The sequence below is a fragment of the Phyllobates terribilis genome, unplaced genomic scaffold, assembly GCF_046119375.1.
Source record: "Phyllobates terribilis strain yellow unplaced genomic scaffold, ASM4611937v1 Scaffold_3__8_contigs__length_932513732, whole genome shotgun sequence".
Taxonomy (NCBI): Eukaryota; Metazoa; Chordata; class Amphibia; order Anura; family Dendrobatidae; genus Phyllobates; species Phyllobates terribilis.
In genome coordinates this window covers 775804486-775830887 of record NW_027362763.1, presented here as the reverse complement: position 1 = coordinate 775830887, position 26402 = coordinate 775804486, and the positions used below count along the sequence as shown (strand labels likewise).

General features: G+C 40.9%; 1 protein-coding gene across 3 annotated transcripts in view; it reads right to left on the bottom strand.

The window, feature by feature from the left end:
- The window catches only part of GPCPD1 (glycerophosphocholine phosphodiesterase 1), an 84837-nt gene that overhangs the window by 32829 nt on the left and 25606 nt on the right, over positions 1-26402 (bottom strand). For all 3 annotated transcript variants that reach the window (XR_012318084.1, XM_073672264.1, XM_073672265.1), the window contains exons 5-11: positions 22846-22921; positions 18457-18498; positions 12398-12521; positions 6939-7182; positions 4233-4395; positions 2271-2403; positions 2129-2183 (exon numbers count right to left, since the gene is read on the bottom strand). Coding sequence is in view for 2 of the 3 variants with exons in the window: in XM_073672264.1 (XP_073528365.1) it covers positions 2129-2183; positions 2271-2403; positions 4233-4395; positions 6939-7182; positions 12398-12521; positions 18457-18498; positions 22846-22921 (837 nt within the window). In the remaining variant the exon portion in view is untranslated. The remainder of the gene's footprint in view (positions 1-2128; positions 2184-2270; positions 2404-4232; positions 4396-6938; positions 7183-12397; positions 12522-18456; positions 18499-22845; positions 22922-26402) is intronic.

The window sequence follows — 26402 nt, the reverse complement described above, 5'->3', positions numbered from 1 at the left end:
ACACCCATGGCCCTGTGTCCCCCAATGAAGCGATAGAGAAAGAGAAGAATTAACTGGGTAGAAAAGGAAAATGAGCAATTGTAACTGAAAAGTGCTGTATAATAGGATGATTGCAATATCCTAAGAGGATAAAAACGTTGATGAAAGGAGGAGTGCTTTTATAACGAGCCTTGCCATATGACTTGGGATAAAAGCCAAACCAGACCCTCAATTTGCAGACAGTGTGTTTCGGGGTATTGACCCTCTATGATATCTGATTTTGCTGGATGAGAGGCCTCTGTCTGGGGTGTAAGGGGTAGTGTCTCTCCTTGTGGAGAGTGACAAGCCGGACAAAGGGCAGAAACACTAAGCCCAGCGTCATTGTGCACACACAGCAAAGAACACTCCGTGCATACTGAGCTCACACTCCGCTATACTGCACGCTTATGCAGGAGCTCAGTGGCTCTCCCTGCTGGCTGTGCAGAGCATTACAGAGCAGATGTCTGATTAACTGCTGGGGTCTCAGGACAGCAAGTTAGTAACAGTGAATATAAAATAAACATTTCAACATCCCCCCCCCCCCTTTCCCCCCAAAAAAGCATTAATGTATGTTTTTTTTCCTTCAAAGAAAATACAGAGAACCAGACTGAGACTTCGGTATTAGGAACTCAACTCTAATAATCCTCTATTGTTGTTTATTTTTTGAGTGACGGAGATCTAATACATCAGTCTCTTATCCACCTATAACGCAAGAGGCAGAAAAGAAGCTGGAGGGAATTCCTGGCTACTTCCCTGCTCTATTATCAGGAGTCTGACACTCATAAGTGGAAGCGATAACAGAAAAATACCAGTACAATTCTATGCATTTGTAGGCTCACCAAGAGGCTATTCAGCTAAAAGCAGGCTGTCAATGATTGAGAAAGTATACTGTAAAAGGTCCGGCCAGGAACCATAACTGGAGATGAGACTAGTCCAGCACCGCCCTTGGCCGGCTCTTCCCAGCGCTTAAAAGTGATTGATGGGTTTGTTGCATGGCAATAGACCCGTCATACCAATAGAGTGTCGCGAGGAAGACCTGAATCTTTAAAGTGTATTCTCTCTGAAATGCAGAAGTGTTTCAGAGAAAAATATACCTGGCTGCTATTGTGCATCCAGGCTCTGATTCCTGCTGCCCGCGGACTGGGCAATATGAATCAGGTGACCGGTTCCCTTTAAGACATCACTAAGGAAATGTTGAGCTTACTGCATAGGTCTGGATTATGGAAACGAATGTGAGTTGTAAACTCAGATGCAGTAAAGTGCCCCCTAGTGATGGCTGCAGGCAGTCAGGATTTTAGCATTTAAAGAATCAAGCACCCCTATTACACTTTTCATTGCCTAAACGTATATGTAACGTAGCAATATACCCACCGATCTTCCCTCGTTTCCAGTGCCGGTCCGGATCACGCTGGGGTCTGTATAAGCTGGAAGTCGCTTTTCCCATGCAAGTCTATGGAGTTGGAGCCTCGGTCTGTCGCTCCATAGACTTATATTGTACAAGTGACTTCTGGCTCACACCAAGTTGGAGTAGAAGAGAACCGGCATGCCGGAGTAGATGGCGATCAGCGAGTATATTACCGCACTTACACTACATATACATTTATACAAGCTTAGTCAGTAAAAAGCTTTATGGGAGTGCTTCTTTATCTAAGATATAATTATTACAGTGACTGCCCATCAGTCATTACCATTTATTTTCTAAACTCTTACTAGGTTCAAAAGCCTATACTGAATAATTTTACAATATATCTAGGGTCCCACATCCTTTGCACCGCCCTGAACAAATATATTTTATGATAGCTTGGTTATTTATAAATCATTGCGACTAGTGTGACTGGGAACAAAACCAATATGTGGCAATTGCCTTATCCTAGCCATAGAAAAAAAGGTAACTGTGGGGACCATAACAGATTTTGTTTTCTTCCTCCCATAGAGTGTGATGATCTACCAGAACCCCTTAAATACATAGGGTTTATTTGGCACCACTGGAGTCGGGTCAGCGACCGATCAATCCCTGCCATGAATTCATTTTTAAGATCAAGATGGAAATAATAACCTTGATGTGAATCCAGCTCTAGGTTAATTTGGAAAAAAAAAATAACACACTTACATGGTTGGCGGCACTTTTTAAAGAGGCCACAGTATTTTCTCTGATTTTTGCCATCCTACAAAACAAAAACAAAGTAAATTAGAAAGAAAACATTAAAAAATGTGTTGAGTATTACCCATGTTAATAAAAAAAAGAATCTTACTTGGCAGTTGTAGTAGAGTTGCCAGCACCCCTATGTCCAACATCAAGTGGCGTCCGTGGCTTCCAGTACTTGCAGAAGGAGCTGCTCATGTCGCATGAATAACCTACTATTGGCTTTATGAGGATATAGTCAACTGAAAACAAAACAAACAGTCAACCAACCACATGATTACCTGACATTTTTTCATGTAGACCTGATTGTATTTGCCCACAAGTCGCTAATCACCCGTTAACCCCCCACCTTCGGTAGATGCTGGCTATATTATAGCTCTGGCTGCTGCTGTTAACCCTTTACATGCTCCTCTTAATTTCCCTCAGTGACATTTAAATAAAGTCTATGCCGGTTTGTGGGCACACTGGCTCTCAGCGGATCCCCTCAATATGATCACTGGGCACCGACTGTTTACCATGTCAGCCAGGGGCCTAACTAAAGCCATCCATGGCTGCCATCTTGGTACTCCTGTGAAGCTCAGAGACTGGCTATTTTTATATTACTATTTTTCTTTTTGATTATATTTGTATTTATGTCCCTTGTATCCGTCAGGCCCCTTTTTCTTGTGTTTTGTTAATGTTCACATTGACGGTAGGACATACCTATTGTTGATAGACACTTTATTATTAGATTATTTCTCTTGTGACGGCCAAATTTTTTTTCCTAATAACAGGACACGCCTAAGCTTAACAAGTCCCTATGGTCAAATTATTCTCAATCTTTTCAAGTGGTACCATCATTTTTTCCGGGCCATTTTCATTAGTTTTTTTTTTCTATTGAACCACAATTCAACAGCAATGTCTGATTTTCATTTGTTGATATTCAGTAAACTTCAATATGAAAATTATTTTTGTCAGTTTCAAGTTATTTCAGAGATCAATGTGGGTTTTTCTTACTTTAACAGAAGGGTACCAACAATTTCATCTGTGTGTGTATATGTTTTACTCTGAAACACTGCAGCCTTTACTACCCAAAGGCTTGCATTTATAAACTGCAAAAGCATTATTACTTACCCGCCTCTGCAGGAAAGTAATATTTAATTACTTAGAAAATTATTATTTAGTAATATTATTACCGCCACCTCTGCCTTTCACCTTTAAGGCTGCAGAGATGACATTGTGTTTATGGCACATGACCGCTGCAGCCAATTACTGGGCACAGCAGAGACAGAACAAGATTGCAGCGATCATTTGCAGCCATGTCCATAAAGACTGATGAAGAGCAAGAGAGGCAACGCTGCAGTGAGTGGCAAGGGGCAAGTAATCATGTTTTTTGTTATTTCTGAAGGAGGCCTTTGAGATATTATTAAAATTTAAAAATGAATAACTCAATTAAAACGGAAAGTAAACTTGTTTTAAAGCCATGTGACTATGATGGGCATTCCTTTAACAGCCTGGTAAATGGTTTCTGTCTGGAGAATTCTCAATATTTAGGTTCCGATCATCAAAGCTTTCACGCCAGAATTCTGGTGTAAGAAGCTTTGAAAAGTCGCGAAATTCTGTGACTTTTGGTGTTTTCATGCCATTTTTGCCCAACTCTAACAGTGGGCTAGAGATAGTGCATGACGACCCCCGATCGTCAAATTTATGATGAGCGGCGGCGTTCCTTAGGTCACAAATCTTACTTCAATCACTGACTGGAGTAAGATTTGTGGCAAGGCGCACACTAAGGCGCATGCCAGAAACATGTTCAACCTCTATATAACGTAGATTACTTGACACGCTATTCTTTTATTGTTGGATTAGTTGGCAAATTATTCCACAAGCTGTTCCTTCGTTCAGAATAGTAATTATGTCAGACTGTAAAACCGAGTGGGCTTGGGTGTTTCGTTTGCAAATTTCAGTGTAGGATTGAGGTGTGAAATTTCAGATTTTTTATTTCCCACGGAAAAGATGCCCAGAATCTAGAGGGAAAAAAAACAAAACAAAACATGCAAGCCTTATAACATCAGTAAACCATAATCAAGCATACCTCTTACTTTTCCCAGAGTCTGTCTGGCATTCCTGCTCATGATGGGGAGTGTGATAATCCCATTGCTTTTCCCTGTCTCTATGATAGTGGATGACAAGAGGCATGCCGTACCGACATGACCAGGGAGGGCATCTCCCTGCACCACAGCCTCACTCAAGTCTTCCTGCAAGTACACATGCAAAAAAAAATGTGGATATAAAACTAATAACAGAGAAACATTATAATATTCACTTCCACAAAGCATTAATGCAGGGACTAAGAATAGCACCTTTATACAAAAGCCTCCTTAAACCACACTTCCAATGGGGAAAAAAAGACAAAGATCAGCATCTGGATGGCGTTGTTTAAGTGGAAATCTCATTTAGATGAATATGGCAGTCAAAGAAAGGTGTTTGCTGCACCTTCCCAATTTCTTGGAGCCTTAAAGGGACTGTCAGCACAGAATGACTGTTCAAACTAAGTCCCGTCGCCCGATGCTTCATGGCGGGGCCAATAATTTATATACACCTTTCTACCTGCTTGTTGTCCCTCTATCTCCATGCCCCCCCCCCCTTCTTTGATTGACAGCTCTGGCTTCATAGGGCCAGAGAAGAATGGAGATGGATGGAAAACAAGCAGGTAGGACGATGTATATAAATGTTTGGCCCCGTCAAAAAGCACAGAGCGCCTGTACTTGGTTTCAACAGTCCTTCTGTGCTGACAGAATCCCTTTAATGCTTGAATTAGTGCAGAGGCTGCTGTAATCACAGGACATTATTAACTATAAAGTCCCCTCAACAGACAGACAGGGCACCTGAAATGTCTATTTGGGTTAAGACCTTCCAGTTATTCAAGAGGATATACACAAAACTGCAAAAAATCCACTGCATTAAAAAACGCTTAAAATATACATAACTTAATCTATTCTCTATGTCATTTCTTGGGCATGATTAACAGAGCCGTATTTTGTTTAAGTACTTAAAGGGAAGCTTTCATAAAAAAATGACCTATTAGTTCAATCAGGTTTTTGTGTATATGTATTTTTTAAATTTTTGGCCAATTTAATTGCTGTACATTCCTCAAGCCTCGTGTTTTTAATGTGTCTGCGCATTGAGCGATTTTTACTTTGAGTAACCAGTATTTAATTTAATATATTGTGAATATTTTCTCTATATCACATTTGGTTGTGGATTCTTAGGCATGGTAAAGGGATTTTGGATTTTATCTACAACTCTATCCATCTGCTCCTGCAGCGTTCATCAGCAGGGACGAAGTAAAGGGCTGCAGTAAAAAAAATCTCCCTTCTGATCCATATTGAATTTACTGCCTAGTGCACCCTTTAAATGAATGAAGCAAATAAACAGAACACAGCACTTAATATTTAGTTCTTATGTTAATTATAGTTATGTTTACAAGACTTTGTGCATATTGTAAGAGGTTTTTCGGTAGATCACTTGGAAGGACATTTTTAAGCAACAAGGCTGACATTAAATAAGTAGCAAGTCACCAGTATAGCAATAAAATAAAAATTTCCCAAGATTTTGGGGTAAAACTGTGCTAATTAAGCAGTCTCTAAAAGTTCTAAATAGTTGGAAAATAACTTTAAAAAAATGCTGAATTCAGTGATCCTGTGAGTTTAACAGGGACAAATGATAATTCATTGGAGCTGTAACGAAGAAACATGGCTGTATCTAAGGGATCACAAATACTACAAATTTCAAAGATCCATTTAGTAGGAGCAATTGTGCCACTAGCATGAAGGATAAAGCAGTTTTGATATATTCTGTACATCTAAGGGCTCTTTCAAACATTCATGTATTTACGGTACTGGAGAAACCAGTACCGGAGATATCCGTGTCAGTGTGCACCTGTGTGACAAACGTGTGACAGTGTGTTGCATCAGGAGAACATGTACCGGCGCCTGGGAATAAGCGGTACAGTTAGTGCTGTTCCCAAGCGCCGTGTGCTGAACGCTGCCCTCATCATTGTTCCCTGCTGGTGCTGCGATCGGTACCAGCAGGGACAATGATGAGGGTAAATAGTCTGCTCCTGCTGTATCCAACTGTAAAAATAAGAATAAAATAAAAAAAAAAAAAACCTTATACTCACCTGTTAAGTATCCCCCGCAGTAATCCATGCGACCGATCACACTGAGAATGATTCCTGCAGTAAGCGATATCCTGTCACTCACGGAGCTCAGCGTAGCTCCGGGCCCTGCTCGCTGCAGGAGTAATTCTCCCAGACTCCTCGTGTGATTGGTTGCATGGATTAAAGCGGGCAACACTTAGAGGAGTATAAGTTTTTTTAAAATTTTATTCTTATTTTTAAAGTTGGACACTGCGGGAGCTGACTACTACTCTCACCATTGTCCCTGCTGGTGCTGATCGCAGCCCCAGCAAGGAACAATGATGAGGGCAGCGTTCAGCACCCGGAACTTTGGAACAGCGCTAACTGTACCGCTGATTCCCAGGCGCCGGTATGTGTTACACGTATGTCATCCATGTGTCTTCAGTGTGGGGCGTTTTGCGTCCCGTGCAACATGTAAAAAATGGACGCTAGCGTGTTTTGCCCACGGACACATTTTCTATGAAAACACACTGACATGTGCTTAGACCCAATGGGTCTACGTGTGTCAGTGTCTCCAGTACGTGTGTAAACTGTCACCACACGTACTGGAGATTTGGACGTGTGAAAGAGCCCTAATTGTGTATCTGCATGAACACTCACTTCAAAAAAGTCAAAAAGTAGTTCCAAATTATCAGGCTCCATGGTGTGGACACTGAATTCAGACCATCGGTCAGGCTGCAGTGCATAGCCACACTCTGGTTGCGAGTGCCGAGACACAAATTCGGCATTGCTTATTAAGGAGATTTCAAATGTGCTAGCCATCTTTGGGAGAAGAATTGGAGATTGTTTCTCTGGTTCTTCATCTTCGCCCTCTTCTTCAAGGCCTCCAAATGTTAACTTAACCCTGCCAGCACAAAATAAAAATATTAATTACAATGATATCCTTGTTTACACACCATAAATGACCTAATGCAAGAACGTACTGTGCAAAATGTATATTGTTGTAAAAAAAAAAAAAAAAAAATTCATGCACTTCCGTTTAAAAAGACAAAAAACAAAAAATAAGGGCAAAAAAAATTGCCTTGAAAATTAAAATGGATAAAAACATACAATGCTGAGCTTTACGTTCTAAAATATAATTCCATGCACCGTCGAGTGATAAAGGTCCCTTTAAAGAAAAAACTGACGGGGGCATAGTTGGCGGATCCGTTTAGGTTAACAAGAAATTACGCGTGTAGTTAGGTGGGACATCCCACCAGCTGCTTTCAATATCCAAGTTTTTGTAGAAACGCAGCAGAATCAAAATGCGTACTACGAGTTCCATCTTATCCTTTTACCTATGGAGTGCTTTTTTTTATTTTTATTTTTTTACAAAACCTGGCATGTCCTCGTTATTTGTCGGAGAACATCGAGTTTTCATTATTTTGACCTTTCAGAGAGTGTGTAATTGCTATATCCATTTCCGCAACCATTTTTTATATTTTTCTGCTCTAATACATATAAAATAAAGCAACTTGGCAGATAGATCTACGAGAGTATTCCTCATAAAAAGGAAGACATTTACCGTATTTTACGGACCATAAGAAGCACCTAGGTTTTAGTGGAGGAAAATAGTAAAAAAAATATTTAAGCAAAAAATGTGGTCGTGATGCCCTGTAATAGGGGAGGGAGTCTGCTGCTGATACTGGTATTGGGGTAACGTCCCCCAATTCTGTTAATATCCTCCATCCTGGTATGTATGGCCCCTCCTTCCTGGTATACGTGGCCCTCATCCCTATCGTGGTAAGCATGGCACCCCTTGATACCCCATCGTGGTATGCATGGCACCCCTTGATACCCCATCGTGGTATGCATGGCACCCCTTGATTACCCCATCCTGGTATGCATGGCACCCCTTGATTACCCCATCCTGGTATGCATGGCACCCCTTGATTTCCCCATCCTGGTATGCATGGCACCCCTTGATTACCCCATCCTGGTATGCATGGCACCCCTTGATTACCCCATCCTGGTATGCATGGCACCCCTTGATTTACCCATCCTGGTATGCATGGCACCCCTTGATTTACCCATCCTGGTATGCATGGCACCCCTTGATCACCCATCCTGGTATGCATGGCACCCTTTGAGCCCCCATCCTGATATGCTTGGCACCCCTTGAGCCCCCATCCTGGTATTCATGGCCCCCCTTGATCACCCATCCTGGTATGTATGGCCCCCCTTGATTTCCCCATCCTGGTATGCATGGCACCCCTCGAGCCCCCATCCTGGTATGCTTGGCACCCCTTGAGCCCCCATCCTGGTATGCTTGGCACCCCTTGAGCCCCCATCCTGGTATGCTTGGCACCCCTTGAGCCCCCATCCAGCTACCCACAAAAAAAATAAACAAACAATCATACTCACCTCCTCTCTCCTCCAGCGCTGTCCCGCTCTGCTGCCGACACTCTCACTGTGTGAGCCGCGCATGGCGTCCCTGCCATGCGCCCTCACACAGTGTGAGAGCACGCACACTGTACCGCAGCGCGGCTCCTGCTACCGCTCTGTGGTCAGTGTGCCTCCTATTAAAGGCCATGGATATTCACTACAACCCATGGGAGTGGGTTGTAGTGAATATTCATGAGCTTTAATAGCGGGCACACAGACCGCAGCAGGAGCCGCTCTGAGGTACAGTGTGCCGGCTATTAAGGAAAATGAATATTCCCTGGAGCAGGGAATATTTATTTTCTTTAATAGCGGGCACAGAGCAGGCGGCAGCAGTCGGCTGCAGCCTCCTGTGCCCCGCTGATCCCCCGCTGCTGCTCCCACAGACCTCCTACCACGCAGAACCACAGTATATACAGGGAGATAGTATTCGGACTATAAGATGCACTCCCCACTTTCCTCCAAAATTTTGGAGGAAAAAAAGTTGCGTCTTATAGTCCGAAAAATACGGTAGATAGCAAATGCCATTATTTTATGATTGGTAGGTGTCTGATCCAAAATGATGATGGTGCTGCAGCGCCTTTACTTGTGGTGCTCCTGGGTACAATGCAGATAGCCCAATTCAATAAATCAGCGCTACAGCCCCTTCATTCCAAGTATCAGTGGGGCTGATGCACCCAAGAAATGCAAGTTAGTAAGAAATAGGGGACAGATGGAAGAGCAAGTGACTGCAGGATCAGACTACATGGGGTTTTGTTTGTGGTCTGTTACCATGGAGACACATAGGTCTCCACAAGAAAAATAGATTATTCATTAAAACTATTTTCTATTTTAATGCACTGAAACAATAAAAAATGGTTGCAAACATGGACATAGCATTTGACTATTAAACTGAAAATCCGGGTAATAGCTATTGGGTAGGCGTGAAAATCCTCAGAATCAAAATCTTTCTTAAAGGGAATCTGTCAGCAGTTATTTTTTTATGTAATCAGAGTAATGTAGGGACAGAAAGCCTGATACCAGAGATGTGTCACGTACTAGGCTGTGTGCTGCTATTTCAATAAAATCAGTCTTTTATTAACAGGAGATTATCCCTACAGGACTAGGTGTCTCGTGCTTCCTAGTCAACTGCTATATAACCCCACCCCCAACACTGATTAGCAGATTTCTGCTTATGCACAGTGTACTCAGAAAGTTGTCAATCAGTGGTCTGGGCAGGGTTATATAGGGCTCAGCATTGTGAGCACCGCTAGATCTGCAGCAGAGAAAACAGGGATTATATCAACTGCTGCAGCCAGTAAAATAAGGGACACATCGCTGGAATCAGAGTCTCTGCCTCTACATCACGTTGCACTCAGATGAGGTAGCAAAAAGCTGGTGACAGATTTTCTTTAACCAGGAGCCACAGAAATCTGAAGGGGCTCTCTTGTGAATGCACAGAGAAATATAGTAAACTTCCTTATCTGATGTACAAATACATTCAGACGAGGAAGAGAAAATGGTGACAAGAAGACCCCCAGAGATCTCTACAGGACTGGGCCCCCGTTCATTAAGATTTTATGAGGTAGGCCTAGGCAAAAAATTTACTTTGCATCTTACTCATTTTATGCAATGAAGAAACAAATTCACTTTAGAATTTAGCACCATCACGTCTCATAGAAGCCAAAATCTTTGCATTCAGATGCAATATGATAATAGTTTGGGGTATGTAATGCTGTTTGTACAGTTAGAAGAGGGATGCTCCACTATCAGAAGACTTTTGCCACGTTTCTTAAAATCTTGTGTGGCCATTGTATATAGCAACGTAATTAAAAATGTTTAGCCGTTAAATACCTCTGTCATAACTAATTCAAGAGGGGCAAAAGGAAGGATTCGATTGTCTAAAGTCAGCACAAAGGCTGTATCCTATGCACTATGAGCCAATACTATGACACTTACATTTTCCTTTTCACAAATCAGAGGGAAGACCCTAAAAATAAGAACGCAAGCAACCACTATTCCCTTAAAGGGGTTTTCCCACGAACAAAGTACATTTTAATCAATAGATCTTGGCATAATAATAAGTTCCACAATTGGATGTGTTTAAAAAAAATAATGTTCCTGTGCTGAGATAATCTTATAAATGTGCCCCTGCTGTGTACTGTGTAATGTCTGTGTCTGACCGTGCAGGAACATGGTCTGATCATACCACATCTCCTGGACAGAGGAGGAAGAAAAAGAGAATACAGACAGGACAGCACGAGTTTGCAGCTATTATTTCTCTGAGGTAAAACATTGCATAAAAGCATAAAAACAGGCAGTGAAATGTTTTGCCTCACAAAAAGAATCAGCTGTGATCCCCTCCTGTAATGTCTGTATACTCTTTGTTCCTCCCCTGCCCAGGAGATGTGGTATGATCAGACCATGTTCCTGCACGGTCAGACACAGCCATTACACAGTACACAGCAGGGGCACATTTATAAGATTATCTCAGCACAGGAACATTTTATTTAAACACATCCAATTGTGGAACTTATTATTATTCCAAGATCTATTGATTAAAAGGTTGATTAAAATTAACTTTGTTCGTGACAAAATCCCTTTAAATACAGCAAAAGGTAATGTTTTACACTAAGGGAAGTGGCAGGATTAATAAGCCAAGGTTTACAATCAAAAAGATGGAATTGGATGACTTTTTAATTGAAGAGAAAACCGCGAAAGTATAATCTATATCTAATCATCATATCTATTTTAGGCCATCAAAATGTCAGGTTTGGCCATAAACATTCAGCGGACATTAGCTAATAAATAAAACTGACCAAAACCACTTCTGTAGCAGAGCTGATTGTGTCTTTCAATGTTTCTTGGTGCATGACTAATGCAATAGTATAAAAAATAATTTGTGGCACAATGAGACACATTGATGCTCTGGTCACACCATACTTGTGGGGTTTATCAAGTTAAGATTGGGAAAATGTAATCGTGTGTATTTCTGGATGTGTAAGCAGATCTATAAAACTGTAAGCTACACCAGAACACTATCCCTATGGATTGAAAGGGATAGTTAATTACGCTTTTTAATACACTTAATAAATGAAATACAGCGGGTGAAATAAGTATTGAACACGGCACCAGTTTTCTAAGAAAATACATTTACTTAGAAGTGTATATTCCTATACATTTATATAAGTAAATATATTTACTTAGAAAATTGGTGACATGTTCCAATACTTATTTCACCCGCTGTATTTCATTTATTAAGTGTATTAAAAAGCGTAATTACGATACCTATCCTTTTCAATATATAGTGATTGTGCTCTAGCTAGATAATTGGAGACATGTTCAATACTTACTTCATCCGCTGTAGGGCGGCTGACCTATAGCTCATGAAGTTAGGCCTAAAAGACACTCTCGCCCTTTTCATAAAGCTTTTTTTTGCCAGTTTTCTGCCACAACATGTTTGCACAACTGTGTAGAAAATGTGCAACTTTTGGCATTTTGATGCCCGTTCCGACCTGCTCTGCCAAAGTGGGTGAATCTGGGGAGGGACAGGGCATGGCAAAGCCTGCCAGACAAATGCATGTCGTTTTGATGTACAGTTAGGACTCAAGACCAGTGCCTAGTCTACCAGATTTCTGTACAAACAGCATTAAATAGAAGGTGGAAAGCCATCTTTGCTCTTTTTAAAAACAAAACGCAAGACCGATTTATCACCATACCTAAACCTAGACTTTTTAAATTTTTTCTTGGATATAGAAACAGGATGTTTTTCAGAATAATGTAGACGTAATCTAAGCTCAGTCTGACATGTCAGCCATCCGGAGTCCACAGTGTCAACGCCATCTGGCAAAGTAGATGAAAGTTAGCAGTTGTAACAAACAACCCAAACAGAAGAATTGACATAAGCATACAGAGACATCAGATGCATGGTCACTAGTGATGAGCGAGCGCGCATCGGGGTGCTCGGGTACGCATTGAGTATCGCGGGTGCTCGAGCGCCATGCTAGACTGTGTGTTCACCATGTTTCGCGGCTGTTAGAAAGAAAATAAACATGCTGGGATTGCCTGCCATACACGGTAATGCCGTAGCCATGTTTATATGCTGTCTAACATCCGCAAAACACACGAGGCCTCGAGTATGGCGCTCGAGCACCCGCGAAACTTAATGCGTACCCTAGCACCTCGATGCATGATTGAGTGGCAAGCACGCTCGCTCATCACTAATGGTCACCTATTATTAGTCTTTATATGTATAGTATGTTACTCTACACAAATAAATAGACTAAAAGATACTTTAGCTTAGTTTCTCTTACATAAGGATCTGTGCAGTGAGGAAATCAATCTCACAAACATTGCGGATTTGCTGCATTTATTTTCAGTAAAATTATGGTAGAAAGCAGTTTGCAGGGGGGGACCTCACCCTGAGGAGGTGAGCAAACACCAAGTATGCTTTGTATAGCACATGTCATGAAATAATACAGTTATATGAAAAAGTTTGGGCACCCCTATTAATCTTAAGCTTAATGTTTTATAAAAATTGGTGTTTTTGCAACAGCTATTTCAGTTTGATATATGTAATAACTGTTGGACACAGTAATGTTTCTGCCTTGAAATGAGGTTTATTGTACTAACAGAAAATGTGCAATCTGCATTCAAACAAAATTTGACAGGTGCATAAGTATGGGCACCTCACCAGAAAAGTGACATTAATATTTAGAAGATCCTCCTTTTGCAAAAATAACAGCCTCTAGTCGCTTCCTGTAGCTTTTAATGAGTTCCTGGATCCTGGATGAAGGTATTTTTGACCATTCCTCTTTACAAAACAATTCCAGTTCAGTTAAGTTTGATGGTCGCCGAGCATGGACAGCCCTCTTCAAATGATCCCACAGATGTTCAATGATATTCAGGTCTGGGGACTGGGATGGCCATTCCAGAACATTGCAATTGTTCCTCTGCATGAATGCCTGAGTAGATTTGGAGCGGTGTCTTGCTGAAAGATCCATCCCCTGCGTAACTTCAACTTTATCACTGATTCTTGAACATTATTGTCAAGAATCTGCTGATACTGAGTGGAATCCATGCATCCCTCAACTTTAACAAGATTCCCGGTTCCGGCATTGGCCACACAGCCCCAAAGCATGATGGAACCTCCACCAAATTTTACTGTGGGTAGCAAGTGTTTTTCTTGGAATGCTGTGTTTTTTTGCCGCCATGCATAACGCCTTTTTGTATGACCAAACAACTCAATCTTGGTTTCATCAGTCCACAGGACCTTCTTCCAAAAAGAAATTGGCTTCTCCAAATGTGCTTTTGCATACCTCAGCCGACTCTGTTTGTGGCGTGCTTGCAGAAACGGCTTCTTTTGCATCACTCTCCCATACAACTTCTCCTTGTGCAAAGTGCGTTGTATAGTTGACCGATGCACAGTGACACCATCTGCAGCAAGTTGATGCTGCAGCTCTCTGGAGGTGGTCTGAGGATTGTCCTTGACTGATCTCACCATTCTTCTTCTCTGCCTTTCTGATGTTTTTCTTGGCCTGCCACTTCTGGCCTTAACAAGAACTGTCCCTGTGTTCTTCCATTTCCTTACTATGTTCCTCACAGTGGAAACGGACAGGTTAAATCTCTGAGACAGCTTTTTGTATCCTTCCCCTGAACAACTATGTTGAATAATCTTTGTTTTCAGATCATTTGACAGTTGTTTTGAGGAGCCCATGATGCCACTCTTCAGAGGAGATTCAAACAGGAGAACAACTTGCAAGTGGCCACTTTAAGTAGCTTTTCTCATGATTGCATACACCTAGCTATGAAGTTCAAAGCTCAATGAGGTTACAAAACCAAAAAAAGTGCTTTAGTAAGTCAGTAAAAAGTAGGTAGGAGTATTTAAAACAAGAAAATGATAAGGGTGCCCATACTTATGCACCTGTCAAATTTTGTTTGAATGCAGATTGCACATTTTCTGTTAGTACAATAAACCTCATTTCAAAGCAGAAACATTACTGTGTCCAACAGTTATTACATATATCAAACTGAAATGGCAGTTGCAAAAACACCAATTTTAAGAAAACATTAAGCTTAAGATTAATAGGGGTGCCCAAACTTTTTCATATAACTGTATATAGCATGCACCTGTCATAATGCAGACTACGTTCTGTACAGCCACTATATGGTCTCCTGCCAGTTTGTGTAACCTCAGGGTTCGATGGTGATGCCCCTTCCCATATGTAGCAGTTCCATGGGTTACAATGCCCAGGTATAGACACTGGAAGCGGACTAGAGATGCAATGCCTGGGGAGGCTACTATTTGTTTTTTTACACATTTTCAAAATGTGGGCGTTTGTTTTCGACAAATAAAATCTGCACAAATATCCACAAGATTTGAAGGAGATTTGCCACTGTGGCTTTACCTGGGGAAATTCTGCCCCCTGTGGAGAAGGGATGGAAGTCAACCTTACAGACAGTGCACACCCATGTCAGCGTGTAAGCAGGCCATGGTAAGGCACGTGATCACGAGTGGAAACTTTACAGCATATTACAACAGCAGCTGCATTCTGGAAGAGGTTTTACAAAGTCTCATCCACATATTGCAGAAATTGAGCAGTGGAATTGGACACCTCAGCATGTCAACTTATGCTTTGGATTCCACCATTTGGAAGGATGCCAAGGATGAAATACGCTGAAAATCTGCAACTAAATCCGCAGCCATTTTGGTCCCTGCGGAACGCGTGCAGAAATTCTGTAATAAGCAGGTCTCCTGTGCTCCCGCCCAGAGCACTTCAGCCTCATTTACACATAAATTAAACCCCCATTCTTTTCAGGTCAGGGAAGAACAGATTGCATAAGGAAACATACAGATGGCATTTTTCAGTGAGCAACATGACCATATAAACAGTTTGTGAGGCGGAGGAGTCCTGATGACAGGTTCCCTTGAAGCGCACCTTTCATACGACAAACTAAAGCAAGTTGATTAAGTGCAATAAATTCTTTTTAGTGTGTATCTAAATGTATCAGTAACATAATACACAGCTCACTTCTTTCACTGCAAATGACGTCAGTTCCCGTAGGTGAAATATCAAAAACATGTTTTATATGCAAACACCACGTTGCAATGACATGTGAATATATATGTAAATATCAGTCCAAAATGTTATTACCAAATTAAAGCTGCACTATGAAGCGCTAGTTACATAAAGAGTAGCTCTCTTAGCTTGCACCTGTTCACATTTGTCTTTGTTTCGAGGTGACAGTCAGTTTTTTTATATTTGTAGTACATGCCTTCTGAATGAGCACTCCACCCGTCAGCCTATGGTGGTTTTAAATAGGGCTTGATCCTACCTACCCATATAATTGTAGGCTTTTAGCCCTGCAGAGGTGTCCTGTTAGGGTCCAAGCTGAAGGGGGGGTCGCCTTGTCGCTGGCTGTTGGGCTCACATGAATTGGACAATTTATGCCCCAAGTACCTTAATTTCTTGACCTATTTTCTACAGCAGTAATGCAATTTCATATATTCAATGTTTACATACTATAGCGTTTCAGAGTGCAGCTTTAATTTGCTAGTTACATATAGAGTGGCTCTCTTGACTTGCACCGGTTCATATTTGTCTTCTTGTTTGGAAGTGATGGTCAGTCGTTTGATATTTGTAGTCTAAAATGTTATATTTGGAAGACCCTGCAAAACTGCAATATTCGGTGCAATGAGAGCGTTCAGCAGAAATAAAATGACCTGGATGGCAAGATTGTCCAAATTCACACCTATCCAGTCAATCCCACCATAAACTAGTCAGACCCATAAGCGCACCACAGTAAGGCTGGAAACACACATGCAGCTTTTGAGCCAAAGCCCACGGTGAAATTTAAAAAGAAATAAATTTATAGAGGAAAAACTGATGCTTCTTTTTTGTATTCAATCCTAATTTTGATTACGAAAAGCTGCAAGTGTGATATCAACCTAAAAGCTGTTATGCATATTGGAAGTCTTGGTCTCCGCTCCCTACAAAAACTTCAAACTTAAAAAAAAAAAAAAAATAGTTAAAATTACATAATTGACAATTATATCTGCTATGAACAACATATAAGACAAGACAGCATACATATAAGACAGCATACACTGTAACATGGCAGGGGCAGGAAGGGGGTACTGACATATGGCAGAGAACTGAGTGGTAAGATAAAGGGCAGGATGGGGGTCGGGTGTTATCGGCTCTATCAGGACAGAGCAGGCAGTGTAGAGGGGAAGGGATACTGTGCTGCAGCTTCAGCCAATAGCTGGAAAGACAGCTGATGTCACTGTGCTGCAGCTCCTTGTATAGCAGGTGGCCAGGAGTACAACAATGCTAAACTAGTGCTGCAGCCACAGCAAGATTCTCACAGATCATCAAGTGATTGTGATAGTGGGAAATTGCATTTAAAAGGGCATGTCCACCTTCATAGCCATTTGTTTTTCTTTAATGCACAAACTAAAAAAAAAATCTTTAAAACTTTGCTGACTTTTGTACAACTCCTTTGGAGACCTAGGTGTCTCTATGTTAACAGATGACTTAAAAACGTAAAGGGTTTTTAATAAGAGGCAAATTGCAAAGTTGCTTGTTTTTATAAGGACCTTGTAATTTTACCCATTTATGAACTTCAGACAATCAATAACTTATAACCAGTAGACTGGCAAGAAGTAGGGAGCAGACAGGCTGTTCTGTCTACAGGCGTGACTGCAGAAGTCATGGTGATTGACAGCTGGATTCCCGCTACCTATCAAAATGACGTCAACAGAGCAAAGCAGAAAAGAAAAGAAGCCGCCGCTCTGTTAACGTCAAGTCACCAGAAGCAGCTGGATCACCGGCAGGAGCGGTCTGTGACCATCATGTACTGGCGAAGAGCGGTGCAGAGCACAAGAAGCGCATTTTTTTTTTTTTTAAGAAGTCCTGGATATTCCCTTTAAGTCCCACATGTCCTTTACATAGCCCAAAAAATACATTTTACCCCATCACAAGGTGCAGTCTGGTCTGAGAAGCGCACTGGTCTTACTTCATCCAACGCCTTCCACACAGTGTCCATCAATTTTGCTCCTGCGCAGGTGTACGTCGCGCTGTTCTGCTGAGGGCAGAACAAAATACTGCATATGCGCTTAAAAGAGCACCGATGACAAGGCAGCAAATCCGGCACATGCAAACTACAGTATTTTCCTCTGACCTCAGCAGAGTAGAGAGAAGTACGCCTGTGCAGAAGCGCGATTAGGGACACTGTATGGATGACGTAAGACTCTTTATAGATATAAAGCAGGCCAGGAGGATGTCAATTTTGACAAGTGAGGAGGCGCCGAAACAAGACCAGTTACGCCCATCACACCGGACCGCACCGTATGGGAAGATTATAAAAAGGTATTTTTTGTGCTCTGTAGAGGGTGTGTGGGACCTATATACATCTTGCTAGACTACAGTAAAAGAGGCAATAAAAAGGTGGTGGCCATAGTTTCCCTTTAAAAGGATCCACAAAGAGAAGCATGTGAAGTGCTACTAATAGGGTTTCTGGCTTTTTCAAAATAAGTATACAATATAATAATTACCATTTTCAAGAAACTAATTACAACACAAGATCTGCTTCTATTCTGAGCACTACATACCTTACAGAAGGTACCAGGGAGATATACAATTAATAAAACACACAATTACTTTTTTATTGCATGTGAAACACAGTTTCTCCTTAGTAGCATCTCCCTTTGCTTTCTTGTGCTTCAGAAGCCAAAAGTAAGGTTAATACAACAACAAAAAAAGAAACTTTAACTTACTGTGGACGCCAAATGCTCCATCGTCAACGTGCAATTCTTCTTCTGTACAAAGTGAAAATAAAAGGGGGTGGGGGGAATTTAAATTAAGTGACGTTCATGTTTAGTGTTCATTTTCACAAGACGCCATTGAACTACTCTAATAGGACCCTGATCTCTATGAATGCTCCTTTCTCCTGTCATTTACAATGTTTCCCCCTTTGAACAATCCTTTTAATTCGAAGGGTCCCCTAAAAATTAGCAGACAGATCATTTCCTGTTGGTGAAAACACCAGCAATCAGCTGAATTCCATGCTGAAGGGAAAGCATCATAATCAGAAAGTAATCTACTGCTTAAAATCTGATTTTTACGGTAAATATAAGTTTGTCAGTACTTTCTCTTTTCATTTCACACTCTGTATTAAGCAAAAAATTATAAATTTTGCAATTTTCAGACCCTTACTTTCTGTTTATTGCAGAAGAGTTTTCAGAAGTCTCATTATCATCACAGCCAGGAATCTAATGACAGCTCCACAACCAATAACAGGATCCACCAACCACAATTGGCAATGTCACAGCTAACCATGCTCCCCCTCCCTTCAAAATAACATTTGCACATTCTCATTAGAAGCTTCAATACAATAGATAGGGAGGTCTCCTGAGGCATGTGTGACAGTGGCTGCAGGGCTCACGTGGCATAATCAGTGGGGGCTAAAGCGTAGCTGCGCTAAATTCCTTTGGACATCCACGGTTCATTCAAACTAAGTGAGAGCACCTCAGCCAAATAGTGGTCGTCAATTGTCTGCAGGGCTCACGTAGCAAAATGTGACACGAGCCTCAGTAGACCCAGCACAGACATTGCTGGAAAGCATCAGTACAGGAGGCGAGTAGAAGGTGAGTTTTACATTAGGGGAATGTAGGATTTAAGAAGTTGTCTGAGCAGTGGACAACCGCTTTAAATGAGCTACCGGTGTAACGCTTGGACAGTTTGGGTCAAAAACACTATTTGAAGCCACTGTCCAGACCCCATGTTAATTCAGAATAAAGAATCTGAAAAAGGGATTTCTGAACGAGACAACCTGCACAATGTAAAGAGGCATTTCATGGGGAAATTCAACTCATCTTGTCACAAAATCACGTTCAGGAAAAATTAGCAACACACTGTACAGGTTGAGGCGGTTAATAGGATACCAAATATGTACTTTTTTTTTTTTTTACAAGTTTAAATTTGATGACATTTTTTTCCCCAAACTAATAATAATTTTACTTTAATATGATTAAATATAAATTTCCTAATATTGTTTTCTTTCCCCCACACACACTGGAATAACAATGCATGCTAACATCTGCATACAAACAACTGAATTTGGTGAAGATGGTATATAATAATACTAAATTGTTAAATCTTCGGAAGCCACTGATCTTCATTATGCTTTACTTCTATGCATAACAGGCTCTCTTTTGTCTCCCACGAATCAGAAACAAAAGTTACTAAGAAATGGCAGAATAAGGAGGTTTAAAAACTCGAATGAAATGGGCGACACTGATTTTCTATTTAACTTTTTTCTAAAGAGCAAATCAATTTTTTTTTATATTGATCAAGGGTCAATCTGAATCTTTATAGCTCTAATAATAGGGCACTTAATATTGCAAATTCACTGACTTGCAGAAGAATATTTCACCATCACCATTTAATGCCCTAGCTGAAGTTTCCTAACCGCATTTCTTTGTATCCAGATGGTATTCTTATACATACTTTCATGACCCTTGATCAGGAGTTTAAAAGTTTCACAATTATGTCAGTCTAGTTTTCGCTCTCTATGTTCTATATTTAAAGGTCTGTTTTCAGCAATTTGGAGCTTCTAAGAATAGACAGTTTCTGTTCTCATGTCTTGATTTGGACGGGTTTACTACTCCAGAATGTAGGACCTTAAACTAAAAGTTCCATTAACGTTTCTAATCTGCTAAATATTAAAAAGCCCCAGGGCTTTTTAAATTCTTTTATTTTAGTAGGGAACCCAACACCTCCAGTCTCCCCACTACCATGGAATGTAGTCTTCACTATTGAGCCAAAATAATAGTACATAACTCTGCAATTAGACTCATGTTAATGTGCTCACTGGGTATTTCAGTACCAAGAAAATTATGTAATAAGCTTCTCGTGCAACTTCACTGAAGCTGAAGCTTAGATTGCATGAAAAAGTCCCAACACACAGGTTATTGTCATAAGGCGCACTAGTATGGTGCATTGTAATAAAAGACAAGTTGCATTACCTTTGTGAACACAAAAATGTGAGCAGTTCAGGCGTGGAGGTGGAAAGACTGGGCTAAACATGTGCCCAAGCTTAGCACCACACTTTTTGCCACCACAGATATCACACCAGGGTATAGTATTCTATAAATATCATATATATATGTATATTATATATACAGTGTGTATTATAAAACACCCACACACCAAAAGGTAGGCAATGGACACACGACTAATCAGACATCTAGTTTCTGACCAGTGTGGCCCTTATGACTGTTCTAACATAGGATGATAATTAACCAAGAAGCAGGAGCAATGTTACAACACATCTAAAACTAAAGCAAAAACTTAATATAAAAAAAAACAAAAACTTGTGTGTCAAAAGATTTTCTTGAAAGTCGAGAGAGCTTTATTGATACATCTGGCCATACACAATAACAGCTCTAGCTGAGCGTGCTTTCCGCTGACCTCTAAATACTGGGAAAAAAATTTAATGGAAGTATCACCAATAGATGTGGAATAACAACTGGCCTCTTTTCCATTTCAATATGTACTAGGTGTAATATTACTAATATTAGTAATTACCTCCAATTAGATCATCTTGATAGTTTTTTTTTCTATTGCTTACCCCATATCCACTGTAACGCAGTCACTCAGGTATCCAAGGTTATGGCCACTATGGCGTACCTGGCCGCGCTTGCACAGTTAGTAAGGAGTTTCTCTTTATCAATGGGCTGGTACTCGGGAGCGCGCATAGTTAGAGCCTGCGCAGTAGCTCTCTGCATGTGCTACAGCAGTTCCAGTACGCCGGAGTGAGGTGGCCGGGCTGGGAGCTGCTGTGCAGGCTCTAACTATGCGTGCTCCCGAGTACCGGCCCATTGATAAAGAGAAACTCCAATGCATGCGCTACAGCAGTGCAGGAGCAATGGCCGGGCAGGGAGCTACTGCGCATGCTGTAACTATGCGCCCTTCCGAAAACCCGGCCATTGAGAAAGATAAGCAAGGTACGCATGCGCTACAGGAGTTGTGTAGTGCAGGACTGAGATGGCCGGGCAGGGAGCTACTGCGCAGGCTTTAATTTATGCGCGCTCCCGAGAACCCGGCCATTGAGAAGAAACTTCTTACTATCAGCACAAGTGCGGCCAGGAACGCCATCATGGTGGCAGTAACCTTGGATACCTGGAGTGACTGCGTTACAGTGGCAATGGGGTGAGCAATAGAAAAAATGAATAAACTATCAAGATTATCTATAATTGGGGGTAATTACTAATATTACACCTAGTACATATTGAAATGGGATCATCCCTTTAAGACTTTCCAAGACAAATATGGACAGACACAGGTCGTTTTGTTGGAAGGTTAAAACTCCACCTGTCTCCCCTTTCTTCTCCCCTTCACAACCCTTTGCTTTTGGTCCCCCTTTTATGTTTTTTTTTCATTCTTTTTTTCTACTACATTACTCATATTAAATTCAGCTGTAAAGATGTGGATTTGAAAATTATTGATCGCTATTCTGCAAAATGGAATTTATAAGACAAAGTCAAACGCATTAATATCTTTAGCAAAATGTTTGTGTGATGTTGAAATTTGAAAATTTCCCAAAAAAATACATTGAAATAAAAAGCAAAAACTAAGCAACTGACTCCAATCTTTTCATGTCTACTGCTCCCATCACGACCTATTGCTCTTCATGGTAATGAACCACAAAAAGGCCACATGTAATCCTGCTGTCAGGTTGTCGGCCATGTGTCCCTTTAACTTCTTGCTAAAAATACAAATGGAAGGGAGTGTGACAACATGACAGGTTTTCTTTCGTAGTCTGTTACCACGGAAACATAGGAGTCTACATAAAAGTAAATGCAAAACAAGACTTCAAAGAAGTTGCTTGATTTTTTTGTTCTAGATGTGTTAAGACAATAAAAAAATAAATGTGAAGGAGGGTATAGTCTTTATGCTTTCAACATCTGGGGAAACGTAACACCCAACAGGAAAATGGGATTTAGACCTGGCTTTGTAGGGTGTGCCATTTACTTTCTTTTCGGTTCTAGTTTGATACTTATGTCTATATGATTGCTTCATGATTCTGCATATTATCAAAGTGTGAGGCGCTGACATACTGATTTGCTGAATTCGTCGGTATTAAACATGGCGGGTGACCGTACCTAGAGGCTTTATTGATCGTGGCTGTAGATGAGTCTCCCACTTGTGAACTATCACTCGGCATGATTCACCTTTATTCTGTGAATTAAAAGTGAAACATCTGCATTGAATAACTTTCCATACAACTGAAGTCAATATACATATTGTTTTAATTTCTGGTATTGCAGCTACAGGACGGTGTCTGATTTATTTCTATGTGTTCACAGAGCCGCTGCCATAGACGAGCTGCGGAAAAGAAGATCAACAAGTCTGCATCTCAGAATACAAAAACCTTTCCATGTTCTCCATAGAGGTACAAGATTAAAGTGAACCCATCACATACACAAAAGAAAGCTAGAGCAGTTGGGACTAACAGAGAATGGACAGGAGTTGTATTAGACATAAGAGGTCACAGAGGAGGTTCCCCACTAAGGACCCCATTCTTTACAACTGAGCAGAGAGCCACTAACAACTAGAGGCTTCAACAACAGCCCACCCAAGTACTAGAGTGTCAGCCGGTTCATTAAAAGTAATATTGCATTTCATACTACAATGTATGGCAACCTGCAATTTCCACCCCAAAGGGGTTTGGCATAAAGAGCAAAACCCTTTAAAGGGTAGATAATGTAGATAATAGAAAAACCTACAAGAAGCAAAATGAACATAAACCCTGCTGTAAATAATTAACTAAAAAGCAAGTGCATTTAAATAAAATAGGGTTCTTAGTAACAGTTTTTGATCAAAAATAGTATATAAGCCATCCCACCATCGACAAGGTGAACCGGTTCGGGACGGTCCTACACTGTGTAATATTAAAAAGCTTATCATGTGTCAAAGTTGACCTCAATGTGTGAATAAGGGCAGACAAAGGAACATGCATTTATGTGCTGCATGGATACCAACTTAAACCAAGCTCAAATTTTGCATTTTTTCAAAATGTAGATAATGAATACCTATTTTTAAGATACCAGCCTCATTCTCTTCCATAGGAGCTATGCTGCAGTACCCGAGAATGGCCACTAAACTGTATACAGAGTTATGGCCATGTACACTTTAAAAGCAGCCACCGCAGGAGCAGCAAAACACTTATCAGTGGGGGTGCAGGGGGCTGAACTCCCAGCAATCTGACAAATCCTAAAAATAAACAAAAAATGTAGGTTTTTTTTTTTACCCTTTTTAACCCCTTAACCCCCGAGGGTGGTTTGCACGTTAATGACCAGGCCAATTTTTACAATTCTGACCACTGTCACTTTATGAGGTAATTACTCTGGAACGCTTCAACGGATTCCCCTGATTCTGAGATTGTTTTTTCGTGACATATTGTACTTCATGATTTTGGTAAAAATTTCTTCGATATCACTTGCATTTATTTGTGAAAAAAATGGAAATTTGGAGAAAATGTTGAAAATTTTGCAATTTTCAAAATTTGAATTTTTATGCCCTTAAATCAGAGAGATATGTCACACAAAATACTTAATAAATAACATTTCCCACAGTCTACTTTACATCAGCACAATTTTGGAACCAAAAATTTTTTTTTGTTAGGGAGCTATAAGGGTTAAAAGTTGACCAGCGATTTCTCATTTTTCCAACAAAATTTACAAAACCATTTTTTTTTTAGGGACCAGATCACATTTGAAGTCACTTTGAGAGGTCTTTATGACAGAAAATACCCAAAAGTGACACCATTCTAAAAACTGCACCCCTCAAGGTGCTCAAAACCATATTCAAGAACTTTATTAACCCTTCAGGTGCTTCACAGGAATTTTTTGAATGTGGAAGAAAAAAATGAACATTTAACTTTTTTCACAAAAATGTTACTTTAGACCCAATTTTTTTATTTTCACAGGGGTAACAAGAAAAAATGGACCCCAAAATTTGTTGTGCAATTTCCCCTGGGCACGCAGATACCCCATATGTGGGGAAAAAACACTGTTTGGGCGCACGGCAGGGCTCGGAAGGGAAGGAGCGCCATTTGACTTTTTGATTGTAAAATTTGCTTGAATAATTAGCGGACGCCATGTTGCGCTTGGAGAGCTCCTGTGTGCCTAAACATTGGAGCTCCCCCACAAGTGACCCCATTTTGGAAACTAGACCACCCAAGGCACCTATCTAGATGCATAGTGAGCACTTGGAACCCCCAGGTGCTTCACAAATTGATTCGTAAAAATGAATAAGTGGAAAAAAAAAAACACTTTCATTTTTACAAATCAATTTGTGAAGCACCTGGGGGTTCCAAGTGCTCACTATGCATCTAGATAGGTGCCTTGGGGGGGTCTAGTTTCCAAAATGGGGTCACTTGTGGGGGAGCTCCAATGTTTAGGCACGCAGGGGCTCTCCAAACGCAACATGGCATCCGCTAACAATTTGAGCCGATTTTCCATTCAATTTGTTAGCGGACACCATGTCGCGTTTGGAGAGCCCCTGATGTGCCTAAACAGTGGAGCTCCCCCACAAGTGACCCCATTTTGGAAACTATACCCCTCTAGGATTTTATTAAGGGGTATAGTGAACATTTTGAACCCAGAGGTACGACACAGAATTTGATAACATTAGGTCATCGTATTGAATAAGTTGTCATTAGTCTTGAGCGCAAGTGCTCGCTACTTGAGTTTGCATCGGGTACTCAGGTATGCACCATGTACTGCGTGTGCTCGAGTGACATGCTCGAGTCCCTGCCCCGCATGTTTCACGGTTATTAGACACCCAAAAAAAAACATGCGGGGATCGCTCATGCATGGCAGGCAATCCCTGCAAAGTTTTTTTTGGCTGTGAAGCATATGGGGCGGAGACTCGAGCATGTCACTCAAATACCCACGATACTCAATGCATACCCGAGCACCCGATGCAAACTCAAGTAGCGAGCACTTGCGCTCAACACTAGTCGCCATAACGTCATCTTTTTTTCTTACTTTTGAAAAAAATCCCAACCCCAAACCCAGCCCTAACCCCTAACCCTAGCCCAACCCTAACCCGAGAGTTTATTTTTTACGCCGCTCCTCGTGTGGTATAAGTGATTAGACGACCTTATTCTTCAGGTCGGTGAGACTACAGCGATACAAGAATCATATGGGGTTTTTATGACTGACAGCTGTCACACACTAAAAGACGCATTTTTTGTAAAATCTAGTTTTTGCATCGCCATATTTTGAGAGCTATAATTTTTCCATATTTTGGCAGACAGTTATGTGACGGCTTGTTTTTTGCGGGATGAGTTGACGCTGTTATTGGTGCCATTTTCAGGCACGTGACATTTTTTGATTGCTTTCTATTCCGATTTTTGGGAGGCAGAATAAACAAAAACCAACAATTCATGAATTGTTTTTTTTTATTCTGTTCCGCGTGTGGTAAAATTGATAAGGTAGCTTTATTCTTCGCGTCAGTACGTTTACAGCGGTACCACATTTATATCGTTTTTCTATGTTTTGCACTTTTACATAATCAAAGCAATTTTATAGAAAAAATTATTTTTTTTGCATCGCTTTATTCTGAGAGCTATAACTTTTTTATTTTTCGGCTGATGGAGCTGTACGGTGGCTTCTTTTTTGCAGGACGAGATGACGTTTTCAGCGGTACCATT